The sequence below is a fragment of the Sphaerodactylus townsendi genome, linkage group LG12 (assembly GCF_021028975.2).
Source record: "Sphaerodactylus townsendi isolate TG3544 linkage group LG12, MPM_Stown_v2.3, whole genome shotgun sequence".
NCBI classification, from domain to species: Eukaryota; Metazoa; Chordata; class Lepidosauria; order Squamata; family Sphaerodactylidae; genus Sphaerodactylus; species Sphaerodactylus townsendi.
The window spans coordinates 11313204-11334395 of NC_059436.1; the positions used below are offsets into that span (position 1 = coordinate 11313204).

The window sequence follows — 21192 nt, forward strand, 5'->3', positions numbered from 1 at the left end:
TAGCTTTTCCCTCCATAAAATTGTAGGTCATTTCTTTCCCTGCAGGCTACTGGAGAATGCAGCAGAAACATGCACAGTCTTTTAAAATCAGGAAAGTTGGTATTGGGGACAGAGGGAAGCAGCTTTTTTCAGCATTTAGGTACATATGTAATATTACATCTGGTCTGGCTCTAGACTGAGCAGGAGTTCTGCCCTCTAATTACTGTATTTTAGCAAGATCAGATAAATACTGAAACTCCATATTTACCCACGAGGAAGAATTACAGAGAGATGTTCAATCACAGTATTGTTTCCCTTTGATAAAAGGAGTGGTTTCAGCTGGAAACAGGAAAAAGGGCTGTGATGATAAGAACTATTTCTTGCATCTGTTTTAATTGGTTGCTATAGAGAGGGAAAAGGAACAGCAAGTGTTTTCTAGTCTGCTTATCAGCACTTATCATGTCTCAAGCACTTAAGTAAGGGGCATAGGCTTAGGTGGGTTCAGGTTGAAGCAGAGGTGTTAAACGTGGTCTGGATCTAGCCCCTTGAGAGGGCTTAAGGGGCTCACTCCCCCCCTCCTTCTGAGCTGGCCTGGCGAGCTCCCTGCAGGCTTGCCAGTCCAGGCACCCACTCCTGATCTGGGCTGATAACACCTGAGGCAGCCACAGTTCTGATCTAGGCTGGTGAGGCTGTCAATCGACCTGTTGTGAGCTGTGCACTCTTTAAGAGGGAACATCAACCCCCTTTTCCCAAAGAGGCTCGGACACGCCACATCACCCCTTAACATCCACGTGCTGTCTCGTGCGAAGGCGGCGATCAGCGTGGCGTGATCCAGGGGAGGGACGGGGGGGGGGGCAGATTCTCGTCAGCTGCGGCACCCGATCAGGACGAGCGGGGTCCGGGGGGAGCCAGGCCAAGTGGGGGCGGGGGGGATTGTTCGAAGCCAATGCGGGAGCCCCTCCCTGCCTCCCCGTCGCCTCCGAGGTGACGAGTCCCGAGAGAGCGCGCCGATTGGGCCGCCGCCCTTCCTCCTCCTCCTCCTCCCGCTTGATTGGCCGGCGGGGCCGTAAAGGCGGAAGCGTCCAGGGGGCCCCGGGAGCGAAGCGGCCGGCGGGCAGAATGAGAGGGCCCTTCTGCAGGGTAGGCGGCGGTGGCTGCAGCTGGAGGGTCGTCGCCGTCGGTGGGGGTACTCTGACCGCCCCCCCTCTCTCCCTCGCTGGCCCTGATGGACGGGGAGGGGCTGTCAGTAGCAACGCTGCTCCTTTCATACACCTGAGCCCCACTTGTGCAGTAACTGAGACTACACCAGTTTTGTGCAGCCCCGCCCAGAAAAAAACCCACACTGCAACATGGTTTGCTACGTGGCTTTTGCAGCTGCAATCCGACCCTACGGACAAAACGTTGCAAGTTCTTGAGAAATGCAGATAATGCTCCCGTAGGATTAATAAACGGGCATGAAGCGATTTCTGCTTTTGGAATTCAGTCGGGTATATAATGGGAGTATTCGTCCCATTCATTGGCATTGCACTTAGGTGTAAACCCGACTGATTCAATCGCAATGATTTGCGACTGAGCACCGTTGACTCCGGTTGCACTAACTTTCAGGTGAGCACCGGCACCGTTATACGTTAGCGCACCCGGGTCACAGCCAAAGCGCTGACTGCAATTGCATTTATCTACGAATATATATATCTGCTTTAACTCTTCGAAGCCCACATTGCAAACAGCAATTCCTCCTCGCAGCCAATCCCCGTGCGCCAAATTCCACGTGTCGCCAAATGACGACACGTGGCCACGCCCGCTCCCTAATACCCGCTCGTCCCGTCCAGTCTCGATAGACACGTCACTGCTCGCCTCTCAACCAAACTTCCCGCACTGCAACCGCCCCTACTGCAGCATGCTTCCTAACCAATCGGGGACCAAGTCTCTGGAAGCGCGGCTCTCAAACTTCCTCTCTATTGAAAGACAACGGTTTGAGCCAATTAGCTGAGGGAAAAGGTGGGCGTATACGGTCTTTGGCCGTGATGGATACAAATTTTCCCCAATAGTGTTGCCTCGCAGTTCAGGAGTAGGGGTGGGTTTAGGGTTGCAGTAAGGGGTGGGTGCGCGTGGAGCGGATGGCTGAGGGAGCGGGGCCGAGAGTGCCAGGTGAGGGGGCGACTGTCCTGGTGGAGAAGCGTGGATGCTGCCGGTGGGCGGGCTGGGTGTGGGGGCGTTGGTGGCTTCACACCTGGATGTTATGTCTTCAGGGACGAAAGGCCTGGCTGACGAGGGAGAAAGGCAGCGGCGTTGGAGATTTAACGGGAGGGAACACCACTTTATGCCAGGGACAAGATCCATGCACGTTTTCCGTGGGGGGGGGGGATGGGAAAGAGTCACGTGTCCAGCACTCTATTAACAACTATCGTTAAAGAAAAGCCTCCCTGCACGCAGAAAAATAGTCCCTAAGGGGAGAACCTTGCGTCGCTACATTTCTGTTTGCGGGGAGACGCTGGCATGGCCGACGGGTGTGGAAATGAGGCGTTGGGTGAATACTGATCGCCGACTCACTGAGTCCTTCCTACAGAGCCCAAGGCTACACGTTATAACGGCCGCTTTGTCCCAGTTTAAGAGATATTGGGGGTATTTTCAGTGGGAGATGCTTTTGTGTCCCTGGATGGAAGAAAAGGGGAAAGTCTGTGTGGAAAATGCAATAGTGGTAAGACTCTCCCCATAATATCAGGATTTCGTTTCCTTAATCTGGTTCTAAAACAGATAAAGTAGGTAGTAATAATTCTAGAGAGGTAGTTTTGTTAGTCTTTTGCAGCAAAAACAGGCCGGAGTCTCTTGGTGCTTTTAAGTGGCAGTGAGCGAAAGGATAGGGTCAGGAAGAGATGAAATGTACGATGTACATATATACATAGGCCTTTATTGGCATCAAAAGTATAATGCAATATAATAATTAGAAGGGGATGCAGTTAGTTAGCATTAAAAACTAATAGAAAACAAAATTACAAAAAATGCATGTGTTATAGATTTATGTGCAATGTAAAGAAAAATATAGACCATGTAAAACTGAAATCTGGCCAATAGAAATATAGATTTTAAGTGTTTTGTGTGCTCTGCTATGTGAGAATTTAATATTCGTTGCATTGGAGAAAGTAGGCTGTGATTTATGAACATTGGTCCTGGTTAGTGATTGGATAGGAAACCATCCAGGAAGTTCAGGGTTGCTGCTCAGAGGCAGGCAGTGGCAAGCCACCTCTGAACATCTCTTGCTTTGGGACTTGGCATGTTAGTTGCAACGAGATGGCACTTTCCAGCACTGGCATTTCATTGGCTATCTCTCAGCTGTCTGCACTATAGGAGGATACACAGCTCATAGAAAATGATGCAAGATATCCCAGTTAATCTCTCCATTGCAAAGTGCCCTGAAACAGGTCAGAAATGAAAGCTGCCCCAAAGGTCTGAAGAAATGCTTTTAGTTGGGGAAGGGCTGGGGGAGCTGCTCCTTCTGGTCTAGATGGACCAATGATCTAGCTCTCTGTACAACCGATTCACATTTTTATACGCCTTTATTACAGATTCTTGTTCCTCATTTTTGCAGAAATTTTCCCCTTTTCCTCTCTTCTGTCTTGGACCCATACATGGCATATATTTCTACAGCCTCATTATTGTTGTTGTTGTTGTTGTTGTTTATAAGGCCACCCTTCCCCTTATGGGCCCAGGGTGGCTTACATCAATTAAAATACAACGGATAGCATTCATTTTTTAAAAATTAAAAACGTTAGTATAATGCTCTAAAACTGGCAGTGACTAAAATTTCAATGTAGCAGTAGAGTGGACTGATTGGACACAGCGTTCCATCAGGCTGGGGCCAGGGCCGAAAGAGCTGTGCCCCTGGTTGAGGCTAATGGGATATATTTCAAGCCAGGGATCACCAGTAAATGATTATTTGCTGACTGGCACAGTCTTCAGTGAGCGTAATTGGAGAGGCAGTCCCATAGGTATGAAGGCTGTAGAGTGCTTAGGGCTTTGAAAATAAGCTCCAGAATCTTGAATGTTGATTGCGTATTCCATCTGGAGCCAATGCAGCTGATGGAGCACCGGTTGGATATGTGTCTGCCATGGGATCCCAGTAAAATCTCATGTGTTGCTGCATTTTACAAAAGTGCATTTTTAAAACTGGGAGGTGAGATGGTTCATCTTTAACTGGATGGATGATTGCTTGAATGCTTTGCCTCCTTCAAGTTCACTGACTTCCCATTCATTCTATGTGTATTGAGGTTGTGAGGTTCTGCTACAGAGGAAATTATATCTAATGTAAATACAAGACAGGGTGATGGACCATACTTTCTGAATGATGCTGACCCCACTATTGTCCCCTGGAAGCCCAGGAGTTTTCCTATTCTGTAGACTTGGGAATCTTGCAGTAACAGTATGCTGCAGTCTCCTGGCATAGTTGGGCCAAAAGGAGTGCAGCGATCATTATTTGTTTGTGGAGTTCCCTGCAGGGCAGTTTGACTTTGTGTGGGACATTGCATATTGACACTTGATCAAGTTTTGCATTTTCAGATAACAAGTTTCTTGTGGTGCTGCCAGTGTGCTGCAGCGGCTTCTGCACCTACTAGAGCACTTAAGGTTTGCCATGGTTGCTGTGTTTTAGCATTCTTTTTATTCTTTTTTCTCCAGCAGCTAAGCCAGCCAATTCTGCCAGGGTTTACTATTTAGAAATCCTAGCGGATAGTTGGTGTGGCAGGCACAAAAGTGGAATTGCATGTTTGATGTAGTTCAGTGATTATTTTTCCACATGATTTAGGAGGGGAAAAGCGGTTGGAACAGGTGGGGGTTTTCAAGTGTGAAGAGTTGTAGTCCCTTTCCTCTTGTACCAATGTCCCTTTTTATATGAAAGACTCTGTGGCTTCAGGGAAAAAAGTAATTATAGTTCTTGGTGTTTCCACACAAACTGTGACTGCAGGCAGAGACTGCCTAATTTTTTTAATGGTTTAAAAAAGCTGGTAACCACAAAAAGAAAAGTTAGGGTTAAGTCTAGGGCAGGGGATTGGATTCAGTTTAGGGTTATGTTGCGTTCTAGGGGACGAACTTAAACTAGGGCTATTGTCCATGTCAGTTTTTGGGTCAGGTGTTACAGTTCGGGTGACAATTTATGACTGAATATTTTTTTCCAAAAGCAGAAGTTAGGGTTAAGGCTAGTGTAGGAACTCAGGCTCCGTTTCGGGTTAGGTTGGGCTCTGGGGTGAGGACTAGCACGAGGGCTATGGTCAGTTTCAGATTTCGGTTTAGCATTAGTTTCACAATTTGTTACGAAATGATTTTTTAAAAAACAAACTTAGGGTTAGGGATAAGTTTAGGGCAGGGGATCGGATTCAGGTTAGGGTTACATTGCGTTCTAGGGGACGGACTAGGACTAGGATTCTGGTCTGTTTCAGGTTTTGGGTCAGAGTTAGGGTTCGAGTGACAATTTATGACTGAATAAAGTCACCCGAACCCTAACACTAACCACAGACCGTGGCCCCAGGCCGAGTCTGCACCCTAGAACTCAATGTAACCCTTGCCTGAATTTGAGACCCTGCCCCAGACTTAACCCTAACCCTAACTTGGTTTTTAAAAGAATTTATTCAGTCATAAATGGTCACCTGAACCCTAACTCTGACCCAAAACCTGAAATGGACCACAACCCTATATTTTCACTCGAACCATAACACCTTACCCAAAAACGGAAACGGACCGGAACCCTAGTCCTAGTCTGTCCCCTAAAATGCAACGTAATGCTAACCTGAATCCGATCCCCTGCCCTAGCCTTAACCCTAACCCTAACTTATGTTTTTGGAAAAAATATTCAGTCATAAATTGTCACCTGAACCGTAACACTTCAACCAAAACCTGACACAGACCACAGCCCTAGTCCTAGTTCGTCCCCTAGTACACAATGTAACCCTAACCTGAATGTAATCCTGTATCCTAACCTTCACCCTAACCCAAACTTATGCTTTTGGAAAATCATTTTGTGATAAATTGTGACACTAACACTATACCAAAATCTGAAACTGACCGTTGTCCTAGTCCAAGTACTTGCCCCACACCTCAACCTACCCCGAATTGGAGCCCGAGTACCATAGAGTTAGTGTTAAGGCTAGGGCAGGAACTCAAGCTCCGATTCGGGTTAGGGCGAGGGGTAGGACTAGGGCTATGGTACCTTTACACATTTTAGAAGGAAAAGCTCATAAGTTTATTTTGTGTCATTTTGAAAGAAGCTGCTCTGTTGAATGAGCCTGGAGTGGCAAAGAAACTGAAGAAGTTGATGGAGACTTGATTTTTTAAAGAGCATGAATGATGGCATTGGATCAGTTGCTAAGTCAGGAGAGTCTTTGTGTGTATCACTGGGATCTGGCTACACTTGATGACCTTTTAGGTTGGCTCGTATGGGAAGGAGGCCTTTGTGACCTAGACCACATGCAGTCTCCATAGGAAACGCTTTTGCTTATAATTATCTATTTTGGAGAGCCTGAAGAATAGATTGCCACAGTCCAGCTTCCCTTTTACCTTGCTCATCTGTCTTTTCTGTTTTCCTTCCAGGTATTTAAGTATTGCCTTTTGTTGCCTTTGCTAAAATGACCAAGTTAGGATTTCTCCGTTTGTCCTATGAAAAACAAGACACCCTCCTCAAGCTCCTCATTCTGTCAATGGCAGCTGTGCTGTGTAAGTTCAGACTTCTGAAACTCTGAATTTAAGATCTCATGGCATGTGCCTAGTAGCATTGCATTCTTCTGGGTCTTGTTGGGCCTTGGACCTCAAGTTTCCAGCTTCCAAACTAGATGCTTATCTGATGACTGTATCGTTTTCTGGTGGTTAAGCTTCTGTACTGTGCATTGACTTTCCTGTCCTTTCTCTTGCAGCTTTCTCTACCAGACTGTTCTCTGTCCTAAGATTTGAGAGTGTTATTCATGAATTTGATCCGTAAGTATACCAGTTTCCTGTTAGTCTTTGATTTGTGAGATCAGTGGTCACACTGTGTTTAACATTGATTATATCTCCCTCTGGCAGTACATTGTGTAAAAAGAAAAGAACAGATTATTATATTTGAATCATAGTAGTTCAAAATGCTTCAGTGACGTTGAGCTGTTTTTTAAGGAAATTGTAATAGGATTTGCATCAGTGGGTTCAGCAGTATAGTTAATATCAGTTGAAGACAGTTCTCATAGAGAGTGGATCTAAGAACTGAAAGGATGAAAATATATTTGAAATATGTTCTAAACTAATGGTCAGAACTCTCAGGCCAACTGAAATTACGTTCTTTAAGGATTGGCTTGAAAAAAACAACAGGTTTTCAGTGAAAGGTTTCAGGGAGATGGTGGTGCTTTCACTGGAGCTGTCCAGTAAACTGACAGCCTCATGCAAAGTAGGGTGGGTTTGTGAATCCACCTGTGGGAGTGGCTCTGGCAGATTTGCCTTCCCTGGGGCACTTGCTCCGGGGAGGGGTGATTGCACTAATGCCCCTGCCACTGTTGCCGACATAGCTGGAGCGGTCCAGGGGCATGGCCAGTGGAGGAGCCAACATTAGTCGGCTCCCTCCTGTCTATTACCCCTGTTACAGTGGCGGCCAGGGATTTAGACTGGGACGGATTCCGCATGGGCCAAAAACAGTGGTGTGAAAATGGTGTAAAATGGTTTCCACACAGCTGTTTTTGGCCCATGTGGAATCCGCCTTAGCCACAAAAGGTGTTGTAAGTCTGTTAGGCCCAGTGGGGGCTTCTTGACAGTGGGGGGCTTTTTCATTTCTCAAGCCTCCCCATGCCACCAGGAAGACACTATAGGAGCAGTGCCATGGCCCATGGTTCTGTGACTGGCCACCTGACCCCTTGGATGGGGCTGAACTCTTTAGCATGTGGCAGAACAAGTTACTAGAAATGCCTACTGTGAAGAATCAATTGTTAGGCAAATGTTTGTTCATGTATTTGGAGTGTGTGTGCTTGAATCCAACAAGGATTTTGTTTCCTAAAAGAAAGCAAAAAATGTGCAGCATCGAGCTGTTGCTGATTTGTGTTTGAGACTTGGCCCAGCTTTTACCTAAGCACTTTAGCTGAAAGCTAAGAGTATAATGTGAGGAGCAGAGAATGGTGTTTCTGATGCCCATCTGGAAAGAATCTCAGATCTCTCTTGATATCACAGGTATTTTAATTACCGCACAACTCGCTTCTTGGCAGAAGAGGGTTTCTACAAATTCCATAACTGGTTTGATGACCGAGCATGGTACCCCCTGGGGAGGATCATCGGTGGAACTATCTACCCAGGTAAAAGCCAGGATATGTTTTGAAAGTAGAAGCACAGAGGATGTATATTTAAGGCATAGAACAATATAAACAGCATAGACCATTCCATTCAGCATTTGGATCATTTTTGGACCATCTGAACCTCTGTGGTTGAAGGCCACTTACATCCAAATGTCTCTATTGATTTGCATCATATAGATCATCCAGTGAACCTATTCTGGCTTGATACCATATGAACTGTGTAGCTGCTCAATTTTGCTCGCTTCAATAATAATCTTCTGCTGTTAGTTCCTTCTTGTCAATGACAATTTTTTATTTCTATCTTAGGCTTAATGATTACATCTGCAGCAATTTACCACATTCTGCACTTTTTCCATGTTACGATTGACATCCGAAATGTTTGTGTTTTCCTGGCTCCCCTTTTTTCCTCTTTCACTACCATCGTAACGTATCATCTCACCAAAGAACTCAAGGTAAAAACAAGCTTGGAATATAAGTTTTGGATTTAAAGCAGTGCTCTCCACAGCTTTATTTATTTGCATGTTACCAGAAAAGAGCTGAGGCTGGAATTTCTGCATTCTAATGTTTTGCCATCTATTGATCACTCGCTGCTTAAGTCAGATTTATCTGGCAGTTCATTTATGCCTGCAACCTTAAATCCGTATGCTGTGATGTTACTTTAATTCTGCTCCAAAAGAGTTCAGGACTTGCTTTACTCAATGTGGATCTTCTCATTGCAATGTTCCTTCCACATTTTCAAACCTAAGAAATGATGTTAGAGATTGAGGGGAGGCCTCACAACCGCTAAGAAATGATGTGAATGAAGGAAATAATTTTGGGGCCTATCAAGATTTTTGAATTGTTTTTGTGTTTTTGTTCAGGGGGGTGGGAAACTGTGAAGCTTTATGTATGTTGAAAGATAGCCTCATCACTCAAGATGTTAAAGTGATTTAAAGTTTTGCCATCGTTGCTTCCATTGGCTCTTTGGATTAAAATGGAGTGGTAGATTAATCACAACAATTGTAGTGTTGTCATGGCAAGTTGCATGTACTTTGTATACTAAGATAAGGCATATTATGGATGCTGAAATAGGAAATCCACTTTGATTGCTGATCATAAGTTATAAATAAAATATCTTTTATCCTGGAACTTCTTTCCATACTGGCTGCCCTTGTGAGATATTTTCATCCCCTAAGGGTATTCTTTGCTAAGATAGCTCAGGGTATTCTTTGCTAATAGAGCTAAGAAAGCTTATTACATTGATAACTTATTAATAATAGAGCTAAGATAGTTTATTAAATTGATGACTCCTCTCTTGGCTGTAATAACATTTAGTCATTTCATATCTGTGGTTGTACCTATTACAGATTTTGTTAACGATTAAAATATTGGTATCTCTCTTTAAAATTTGTTTCTCCCCACCCTGCTCTAGGATGCTGGGGCAGGTCTCTTAGCCGCTGCAATGATTGCTGTGGTGCCAGGTTACATCTCTCGTTCTGTTGCCGGGTCCTATGACAATGAAGGTGAGTGAATTTGAAAGTGTTCTGCCTGCTTACAACTGCCAGATGCATGATGGACATTTCTTTATATGAACTTTGGGACTAGAAAGAATGCTTATCCTTTTGTCTATTATGTAAGTGTTCTATTGTAGAGATTTCTCCCTTGCTGTACTCTTGTGTTCTTCAGCCCCACAGGGGAAAATGCCAAGGGACACTGCAAGAATTAGAACTCCTTCTTGATAAAAATTGGCTGATTCAGTCCTCTTGCAATCTTGGTCCATATGTGTGTGACTATGACCGTGAATAAAATATCCAGCAACATATGTATTTATCACTTTTCAATGAAGATTGTGTGCTCTCAGTCCATCATCCCCCAGATTAGTGCATATATTTCTTGTATTAAGCTACTGTACCGCTTTATTGCTGTGACAAAATTTTTGGAGTGGTTCACTGGCATAGTATTTTTATGTTAATCATATAAAAACCTAGTTAGAAAATAGAATATTAAAGCCAGTAATAGATATAATGCAATAGATAAATGTAACCTTGAGTTGTAGAATCATGAAAACAGTTAACAGAGCCTTATCCAGAGAGGACTCCTGACAAACAGCGCTTTTCATCTGCCTGATGGTGGACAAAGGAATGTAGGGAGAGAGAGAGAGAATTCCCCTGTGTTAAGGCAGCCATCAAAAAGAACTTCTTGGTGGATGGCAATCTTATATCTACACAGAGGAAGTACCTTGAACAAGATCTGATCTGCAAGTCTTAAGAAATCTGTGGAATTCTTGTTGGAGTAGAAATTCCTCTGGGTGGGTACCCCAGTAGTTTAGAGTTGTAGAAGTGAGTTGTGACTGCAAATAGGTCACCAAGGAAAGTAAAGGAATACTGATATAATGTGCTGCCTCTTGTGCATGCTAAATAGTAAACAAACTGCAGTGTTTTAGATCACTTAACGTTCCCAGACAGTTTTCACGGGCAGCTCCGTGTAGGGTGTGTTTCAGTAGTCTAATGTAGCCATCTCCCAAAGCAGGAATCACAGCAGTGTAATTTTGACCCAGTAGCAGACATAGCTAATGGATCAGTCTAAGCTGGTAAAAGGTACTCATGATCGCAGCTATTATCTGATACTCCAGAAGCAAAGCTGGGTCGAGGAGAACCTGCAGACCATTACCTGGTCTTTCAAGGAAAATGCAACCTCTTCTAAAAGGGGCATTTTTATTAACTGGCTGATTGAACGTTCCACCAAGAATGTGAATTACAAGACCATAATTGCTGTATGATCTTTATGCTCTTTATATAAAGTTAATTTGAATAATACGTTCACATTTTAAGTAAATCATATTTTTGGTGCAATGTAATGAAAACTGGTACTACGAGGGAGAACTGGAGATAAACCAAACAGCTCTGTTTAGTCAGGCATATCTTACTCTGTTAGAAGATGTGTAGATTATTAGATTAGTGTGTTTGTTCATTTTGTTTGGAATAATCCTTCCAGTTTGACTTCTGTACGTGGTTCCTTTGCAGGTATTGCCATATTCTGTATGCTTCTGACTTACTACATGTGGATCAAAGCAGTGAAGACAGGCTCCATTTACTGGGCAGCCATGTGTGCGCTCGCCTATTTTTACATGGTGAGTGAAAGTTTTCAATATTCTGAGCTCCTTGAAGGGTTTGTCAGTTTTTCTTGACGTAGTGTTGCTGTGGGATGATGAAAAAGGATGTTAAGTGTAGCCTGAGTGGACCATATCTTGTACTCCTGGAACCAGTGTGGATTGGCTGAGCTCTCGTGGCTTCCACCTTCACCAGATTATCCAGGGAGTGAGTTTTATAAACAGGCAGGAGATTATAGGGAATCCTCAGCATATTTATAATTTTCAGTTTATTATTTCTGTGGTAAAGGTGGTGCTGTGAGACTTAATTTGACTTTTGAACTGGTAAATTCCCCTGTTCGGATCTCACCTCCGCCACAGACTTATTAGGCCAGCCTCTTAGCTTGATTGGCCAAGATCCTGGGGTAGGTCAGTGAAAATCTTGTTCCCATATGTGACAGTACTGAAAAGCAAATTATGTGCCATGGATGATTCTTAATAAAGTTTTGGAAATAAAAACATCTAGTTTTGTAATGCTCTTGTATAGATCTCTGGTGTAGTGACTTCTGGAATATAGTTCTAATCATTCCTTCTTAAGAGAGCATCATAGGCATGGGAGATGTGCAGGAAAGAGCACCTTAAATTATCAAGGGGTAGGTGCACTTTTCCTGTGAGGAAAAACTGAGGCTCTTCCATCCAAAACCTGGGAAACATGATACAGGTTCACAAAACTGTGTGGTATAGACCTGAGTTGGATAGCCCAATCTTGTCACATCTCAGAATCAAAGCAGGGTTAGCTGTGGCTAATGTTTGAATGGGATACTGCTAAGGAACCCCAGGGTCTCCACATAGAGGGAGGCAATGAGAATGTCTCTTGCCTGGAAACCCTACAGGGTTGCAGAAGTCAATTGCAACTTGATGGCAAAAAAAGAGAAAATGTAAGCTCAGGGCAGGCAGAACGGAGATCACAGCCACAGAATATGCTAATGATTAGTAAGAGGTTGCCTTAGGGCAAAGTTAGAAAATTCACGGAGTTCAGCTCTATCAGTGGCTATTAGCAATGGGGCCAAAATGGAGCTTTGCAGTTTGGAGGTCGTACATCTCTGACCACCGGCTGGGAGACAATGAAGTATGTACTCTGGCCTGCTTCTGGGCATTCTGAAGTGTCTGGTTGGCTGTGGTGAAGGACAGGATGCTGGATTATAGATCTGATCTGGTAATGCTCTTAGGCTGGCCTCAGTTCTCCTTCAGTAATAGCACGTGCAAGTTTGTTTGCTGCTTATTAGCAAGCCGTTCCATAGCAAGTGCTCAAATCATATGCTTCAGATAGTGCCTATTTTAGTATGGAAGGCAGCAGGCAATTCTGCACTTCTGAGATGGTTTGCTGAACACTGTCCTGTTGGTCAATGCTGTGATCCTGTGGCCTTTACTACTTCTAGTGGTATGATAACTTGGGCCCCTCCTGTCTTTTTTCTCTCTCCCCCAGGTCTCTTCGTGGGGTGGCTACGTGTTTTTGATTAACCTCATCCCTCTCCATGTCCTGGTGCTGATGCTGACTGGCCGGTTCTCCCATCGGATATATGTGGCTTACTGCACAGTATATTGTTTAGGAACTATCTTGTCAATGCAGATCTCTTTTGTTGGCTTCCAGGTGAGGGAAAATAATTGGCACTGACTTTGTGCAAGCAACTTTCCTAGTATATGTATGAAGGGGAAAATATCAAGTGATGCGTTCGGGTATGCCATCAGATATAGCTTCCTCTTTCAACAGAGTGGTATTACTATGCTGATAAATCTTTCCTAAAACACATCTGTTCCTGAAACACCATAATTCACTTTTGCTGGCCACAGAACTACATGTTCTCTCTGGGTTTTGTCATGAGTCTGCATTGTGAACCCCATTGTGTGATAAATCCTGTTGCACTGAATTAGGAAGTTGTGGGAAAGAAGGAAAGGACATCAGATATGTAGCAGACAAGAATGGATTCCCTGACCTGGATAGCCCAGCTAACCTGGTCTCATCAGACTGTGGAAGCTAAGCAGGGTCAGCCTGGGTTAGTTCTTGGATGGGGAGATCTTCAGCCAGTTCTGTCAACTTTCCTGCAATAAGCAGACTCTGGGATGCAGAAATCACTGTGAATAGATATGAGCCAGATTTAGTATTGCAAAACATAGTTTAACTGGACTTTTTCATTTTTCCACCCAACAGCCTGTCCTGTCTTCCGAACACATGGCTGCGTTGGGTGTCTTTGGCCTTTGTCAGATCCATGCCTTTGTGGATTACCTGCGCAGCAAACTCAACCCTCAGCAGTTTGAGATTCTCTTCAGGAGTGTGATCTCCCTGGTTGGGTTTGTCCTTCTGACGATAGGAACTTTGCTGATGTTGACAGGTGTGGTGATCTTGTTGTTTCTAAAATACATGCTGGCTCCAGCCTGTCCTCTGCCTGGACTAGAAACAGTTTTCCTCTTAATGGGAAGAGTTTCTCAACTTTAAAAGCTAAAAGTGACTTGGTTCAGAGCTCTGTGAGTTTCTGTTCCATCTCTCTGGAAAATGGCGGTAGACTTCTCCAAACGAAGCACACTTGTGTTTGCAAAACATGTTCAAAATGTACTTGACTTTGTGGTCTGGAGTTCAGTTTGCCCAAGTGGGGTGTTCATTATAGAATATCTAAAGCCTTAATTTTCACTCTGAAGGATAAGCACACTTCTGGCATATGCTGACATCAACTTTTTCCAGTTGGTAAGCCGTTCTCAAACTATTGCAACCTGCTTGCGCGTAATTTGGCTGAAAAGTTTTCATAGGCTATCAAGACTCATTCGTTTGCTAGTACCCATTGTACAGTGTACGTATAGTGTATGGCAAGTCACATGTAACTTGTGGATATCTCCATTATCAAAACAATACAATGATGTATATCACTGCAGTTTAAAAGCAAAGAAAAAGCAAAAAAGATATCTGGATACAAGCTGAATGTTGTTGCCATTTTTTAGAAGAATAAAGGTTAGCTGGGCACCATCACTATTTGTCTGTTAAGCTCTACTACACTTTAATTGAGAATGATGAGCATGATTTAAAATGGTTTTGGTTTTAGAGAGATTCATGCCTATAATGAAACTATGCTCAGTTATCTGTATGTGAATGTAAATCTTGCATCTCTGCCAGGAAAAATTTCTCCATGGACTGGTCGCTTCTACTCCCTGCTGGATCCTTCCTATGCAAAGAACAATATCCCCATCATTGCTTCAGTCTCTGAGCACCAGCCTACCACATGGTCCTCTTACTACTTTGACCTGCAACTTCTTGTTTTCATGTTCCCAGGTGAGTATAGCATAGATATGTAATAAATGTTTTTTGTCTTTCCTATCTTCTCAATAACTGATCTTTTTAAACTGTAGCAGAAGCTGAAAATAAGCAGTCTCTTCATCCAAGACTGATTCATAAAGAGATATTATGAGAGGAAGGTTAATTGACAGCAGAAGCAGTGTTGAAGAGCTTGCTGAGAAGAGAGGTTTGGGCATGGATCAGAGAAACACATCATTAAAAGATACCTGTACTTGGAGAAATTGAGAATCTGATTTTGTAATTCTACTAGCTCCTAATGTCTGTTTTCCATACACACCTGTTCAATAGAATTTCCTCTGGTGCCTTGTGTCTTCCTTTTCTGCCTGCGTAGGAATAATGGGGTGGAAAGCTGACCTCTCTCTCCCTCTCTTACAGTTGGTCTGTATTACTGTTTCAGTAACCTGTCTGATGCCCGCATCTTTATCATCATGTATGGTGTGACCAGCATGTACTTTTCTGCAGTGATGGTGAGGATTTAATGTGGACTTATCTGGGAATTTGCTAGTTTGGGAGTGGGTCAGTAGTGGGAACTACCTGCATCCTAGTTCTTCTCATTTTACTTGCTACAGCAGCCTATAACATGATGAGACTTCATATAACAGGTGTTTGTGTGGATATATCAGTGCAAAATTAGACATGTCTCCATTTTAATCACGTTTTCTCATGTTAAGCGAGCATCACCAAGGATGAAAGGACAGTGCAGTCTTATGATAAAAGGGCCTAGTGACTGCTATTCCAGTATCACCCTTTTAATTTCCATTCCGTTTAGTGGGTCATCGACTTGTGGTTAAGTTGGAGACTCCAAAGTGAAAATGAAAGAGACTCAGCTTCTTTACTCTGGGAAAATATTTAATTCTTCTGTGGCCCCTCCAATTTTTTGTTTTTATCAACATATTGGGCTGCTGTCTGCACAGGTTCGTCTGATGTTGGTATTGGCTCCAGTAATGTGTATTCTGTCGGGCATTGGAGTATCCCAAGTGCTGTCCACTTACATGAAGAACCTGGATATCAGCCGACCAGATAAGAAATCAAAAAAGCAGCAGGATTCTACTTACCCCATCAAAAATGAAGTGAGTGGCTGCATGAGGATGGCTTAAAGTGGCTGGGAGTAGTCAAGGTCCTCTTCTGGGAGGAACCCAACAAGCTAGAAGGATATTGTGGGAATAATAATCGGGCAGGCTTTACTGAGTCACTTTTGTTCTGTTTATCAGTTGGGTAGCTTCTGAATACTTCTTTGAAGAGTTTCTTTCTAAAGGTTGATTATCTTGCTCTCATACTTTTGAATCCTTGTGTTTTGACTCCCTAGGTTGCTAGTGGCATGATCCTCATCATGGCTTTCTTCTTGATCACCTACACTTTTCATTCAACTTGGGTGACCAGTGAAGCCTACTCCTCCCCCTCCATAGTGCTGTCTGCTCGTGGTGGTGATGGTAGCAGAATCATCTTTGATGACTTCAGGGAGGCTTATTACTGGCTTCGTCATAATACTCCAGAGGTGAGTCACTTCAGAGTATTCAGTTTTAGGAGCAGTCAAGAGACTAGGGAGCTGTTCACTTTGACAGATCATGTCCGCTTCCACCCGACACAAATACCTTCTTGGTTTTGCTCCAAGGATATCAGTGTATATTACTTGTTAATTTTAGGAGGCAGGAAGTGAGCATCTACACGAACTTTCACCTAATTGCTAAATCTGTGGTAAACTCATAATGCCATTGTCTAAAGGAGTGAGTCCCTGCTGTTCAAATTTTGTTTAAAGTTCTTCACTCTGCTTGATATGTAACTTGGTCTGAATGTGCAGTGCCTATAACATGATTCAAGAAACTGCAGGATGAAGGAAAAATGCTTGCTTGTGTTCAGCACTACCTCTGAAATACAATTTAAAAAAAAATGTATTTCTAAATAACTCGTTACCATGCATATTAGGTTTTAACAATGACAGATTAACTGTTCCTGAAATCACACTTGTGCAAAATTGCTCCATGTAGAGGTACTATGAAGTTCTTATGATTTTGGTTTTAATGCACTGGTTGCCAGCATTTCTGAGATACTGACACAAAAAACAGTTTTTATTAGCCAATATTTTTTTTCTTACTTTCACAAATGAACTCAAATGGGTATATTTGTTTACTAAAAGTATTATGTGTTCGTTTGCATCTTTTGTGTTTTAATTTCAGGATGCAAAAGTTATGTCCTGGTGGGATTATGGATATCAAATAACGGCCATGGCGAATAGAACAATTCTTGTGGACAACAACACTTGGAATAATACTCACATTTCCCGGGTTGGTCAGGTAGGTGTACAGATGTGAATAAAAAATTGGGAAATTTTAGATTAAAATGAAAATCCCCTCGGTACCAATTTTTCAGTTGGAAGAATTGAGAAATTTTTGTGACTGCTGTGAGGAAAAAAAAACTCAAATGAAATGGTTTTTCCTTCTAGAATGAACAAAAGGCTTGAAGGAAGGTTTATTATACTCAAGGACATGTAGCATGAAAAAAAATCTGATGTTAAAATTTTTCCAATGGAAAAATTGGGAGATTTTTGAGACCATTAACAAAAATCTCCTGTGAATTATTTTTCCCTTTTCAGATGAAAGGGACCTGTCTTCACATACATTTCACTTACCTATTTTTTTATACCTTGCCTTTCTCCCTAATGGGGACCCAAAGAGGCTTACATTATTTATCTTCATAGCAACTCTTGAGAGATTGGCCTAAAGTCACCAGTGAGTTTCTATTGCACAAGTTTTCAACTTCTGTTTTTTGCCTCTTACTTTTCAAGTTGCCCAAGTTAAGATCCATGTGCTAGACTAGCGAAGGGTGCAGTAATCTGCAACTCCTTTTCAAGTATTGGATACACTTTCAGTTCTTCCTGTTGGAAATGAAAGCAATTATACTTTCAAATGCTGTAAATATGCACAACAGTCATATTTTGTATTAATTAAGTTATGAATGATGCATTTTATGTTAAATCAGTAAAATAGGTTTAGTTTTATAAGAAAATAAATTTTGCATATATTTCCCTCTTTCCCAAAATTTCTGGTGTTTTCAACTTGGAAAAAATGGGGGGAGGCGAATGATTCAATGCTTCAAAATTTCTGGAATCTCTAGGTAGGTTCTGCTCTCAGACAGTCCCCATTTTTCTTCATAGAAGACCTGAAAAATTATGGAGATAAACTGGGATTTTTAAATTTCTATAATGAATATGAGGTCAAATCCCTCACTTTGAGTTAGTTAGTCATTATGAGCAGGCGTGATACTGTGACTTTATACCCTGCTGTTCTGTTTTAATTTTCAGGCCATGGCATCAACAGAAGAGCGAGCTTATGAGATTATGAGGGAGCTAGATGTCAGTTATGTGTTGGTAATATTTGGAGGCCTCACTGGATATTCATCAGATGGTAATTTTCTACTTCCATGTTTACGAATGTTATACTTTCTGAACAATTGTATGTTCAGTGACGTGCTAATATTCCTTCTTGATTTTGGAGTAAGGCACAAATGCATGTACTAACCCAGTGCAGATGCTAAGACACCTCTTTTATACATAAATGCAGTGAGCCCAGCAGTATCTTTGGAAATCAGGACCTAGGAATGTGCATTTCCCCCCCTGTACCCAAAGAGTGTGGTTCGTTTGGAGGAGGCTGTCACTCACATTGTTTTTATTTTCCACAGATATCAATAAATTTCTCTGGATGGTTCGAATCGGTGGGAGCACAGACACTGGCAAGCATATAAAGGAACATGATTACTACACTCCAACCGGAGAGTTCCGTGTGGATAGGGAGGGCTCACCTGTGCTGCTCAATTGCCTTATGTACAAAATGTGCTACTACCGCTTTGGACAGGTCTACACAGAAGCGAGTAAGTGAAAATGGCAGACGAGGAGAATTGTCTTGAGAGTTGGATTTTGGGATTAAATTGGTTTTCTATGTATGGGGTCTTCTGTTGAATACGCAATTGCCTTTCAGAGTTTATGACATAACTGGATTTCATCCACCATTTACTTTACTTCTATAACATTGGCATTGCTGTGCATTGGTGAAAGACTGGTTAGGAAAAAATGGAGTCAGATGTGTAAAATGTGGGGTTCTGGAGAGCATCAGGGACTGGCAGAAGCTGCTGTGAGCTGCCACTTTTGCTTCTTCTGTTTCTAGAACGTCCTCCAGGCTATGACCGAGTAAGAAATGCTGAGATTGGTAACAAAGACTTTGAGCTCGATGTACTGGAAGAGGCATACACCACAGAACATTGGTTGGTCCGAATATACAAGGTAAGCAAGATCTGGTTTGCATCACCTGCTAAAGGGGAGGAGAGGTGAATGCACATTTTCTACAAACAGCTAGCCTAAGATACCGCCTCTGTCTTTTTATACATCTCCTTGCTGCATATTTTGAACTGGGCATTTAATTTGTACTCCACCGTTCTTTCATCATAGAACTTGGGACACTATATAGGACTCCAGGAGGTTTCCTGCCCAGAATCTGAGTACAGTGGGGCCAAGTGGGAGGGAGGCACATATTGAACCTTTTTACTATAGTGTCCCAAGAAGGACTCTCTGCACAGTTGTCTGTTTTGAAGAGCTGTTTTGAAGAGCACTTGGCCACCCATCTGTGGTTTGCAGAACCCAGGTCCGAGTAGTGAAAATCCATTGCTATGTCCTTCCCAATTAAATTGGACTCCTTTCCTAATCCACAAAAAAATCCTCCTCTTTCCCCCCTTTATCCTGTACCTTTCCCCTCTCCTCCTTGCGGTCCTGACGCTCCTCTGCCTTGCGTTTCCGCCTCCTCTATACTGTCTTCTGCCACCTGTTCCTTATTTGCTTTTTTCTGTCTTGTACCTCATCTGCCTCTTGACCCTGTCCCTGTCTTTCTTTTTAACACTTTACTTGCCCTGTCTGAGGTTGTTGGGCCTGGCATCCAGAAATTGCAGAGCTGAACCATGCTACCTGCCCGACAAGTTGTGTGACGTCAATAGAGGGAATCTCATTCCCTCCTGGCCAGTTGATTGTAGCCAGTTGATTGTACAGTATTATGCGCCATTCTGCTGCCTCACTAGGTCTCAAAGAGTTGTAAGAGTTTCGTCCTGTTCAGAGACCTGATCTATATTTTCTTAGTATTGAAAGGCTACTGTGGCCTGTGTCTTCGAGTCATATCTTAGGACCAGGGAACACACAAACTGTTGACAGATGTACAAAAACGATGGTTGTAGTACTGAGAAACTGTTTAAACATTTAACCTATTGCAAAAAAAGTGCACCGTCCCCTCCATAAGTTAGGTTGTGGGAGAACATGGATGATTGTTGATTGTCAGTTACAAGGAGCACTTATTCCTTTATTTCAGGATATTATTGAAAAATCTGAGAGTCCAGCCTTAGGTAGTGAAGTGTACCCAAGGTGGTTGAAACTAGAGGACTTATTTTTGCTCAGCTGTGTAACTGATTGGCAGTTAACTGAAAGACCAAGTGGGAGAGCATAAAAAGGAAAGTGGAAGGCTGGAGTTTAAGAAGCGTTTGAATAAAAATACCATTCTTACTGCTACCAGTTAACTTCTTCGGTAACACTGGGGGAAAAACTTTGGGTGTAAACTTAACTACTTGCTATACCTGTTTGAGTTTTCCTTTTGTTAGCTGAGGTTGGCTGGTAAGGGCAATGTAGAGGAAACAATAGGAACATGTTAAATTAACAGGTTTCTCAGCAAGGTGTAAGAGAACTGGAAGCTAGCTAGCAATTGCAGCCAAGGATCGTAGGAGACCTGTGTTTGTACTGGGTCAGGGACCTTTCCCCCCAATGATCACGAACTGCAGAAAGCTGAAAAATTCCATTTTGTTCCAACAGGTAAAGGACTTGGATAATCGAGGATTGTCAAGAACGTAATTTGTTTTCCGCTGTACCAGAACGAGCACTGACCGAGCCTTTGCCTGAGAAGCAGAAGGGGTTTTTTTTATACTGTTTGGCAGTAAGGATTCAGTTGCCCATGAAGTCCCGCCCTCATACAATGAGTCTGTATTAGAGGGAATGATTTTTATAAATATGACCCAGCTACCAAATCAGAATTAGTATCTTTTATGATGGGAAAATTAAAAAAGGGTATATAAAAGTCTGTGTCCTTGTTCTTTAACCCTTTTCACATGATTGTTTCTAAGGGTAGTAGTCTGACTATTTGTAGTTTGAAGAAATGGAGTATCTGTCACAGTTGAGCCCCATGTTGGGTAGAGAATGTGTGACTGGCCCACGTGACTCATATAAAACAGAAGTCCCGTAGCACCTTAAAGAATATGAGCGCTTAATCAAATGTGAGTTTTTGTGTGTTACAGTTCACTTCTTCAGATACATGGAGATCTTGCTAAAGAGGGAAGATCATTGGCGGTGTGGGGGGGAGGGGAGTTAAGACAGAGTGAATTCTGTCATGAATTTTGAAATGTAAATCTGTGGGTATGGAGGGAAAGATGGAAATGAAAGGTTAGTGTGAATTTAGTCATAAAACTTCCAAATGTGTCTGGAACAGAATAGC

General features: G+C 42.8%; 1 protein-coding gene across 2 annotated transcripts; it reads left to right on the forward strand.

The window, feature by feature from the left end:
• Nucleotides 1-2057: 2057 nt before the first annotated feature.
• Nucleotides 2058-20778, forward strand: STT3A (STT3 oligosaccharyltransferase complex catalytic subunit A). Of its 2 annotated transcripts, none has more exons than XM_048512965.1 (18): nt 2058-2127; nt 6556-6678; nt 6876-6936; nt 8149-8270; nt 8577-8722; nt 9682-9772; nt 11273-11379; nt 12824-12988; nt 13547-13727; nt 14501-14656; nt 15056-15147; nt 15595-15750; nt 15987-16175; nt 16855-16971; nt 17979-18081; nt 18356-18544; nt 18838-18953; nt 20517-20778. In XM_048512965.1, exons 2-18 carry the CDS (start codon nt 6591-6593, stop codon nt 20553-20555), a joined length of 2118 nt encoding a protein of 705 aa, XP_048368922.1. In that variant the 5' UTR covers nt 2058-2127; nt 6556-6590; the 3' UTR covers nt 20556-20778. The 2 variants fall into 2 exon arrangements, with proteins under 2 accessions (XP_048368922.1, XP_048368923.1); XM_048512966.1 differs by lacking the exon at nt 2058-2127 and adding an exon at nt 2380-2677.
• The last annotated feature ends 414 nt before the right edge of the window (nt 20779-21192 follow it).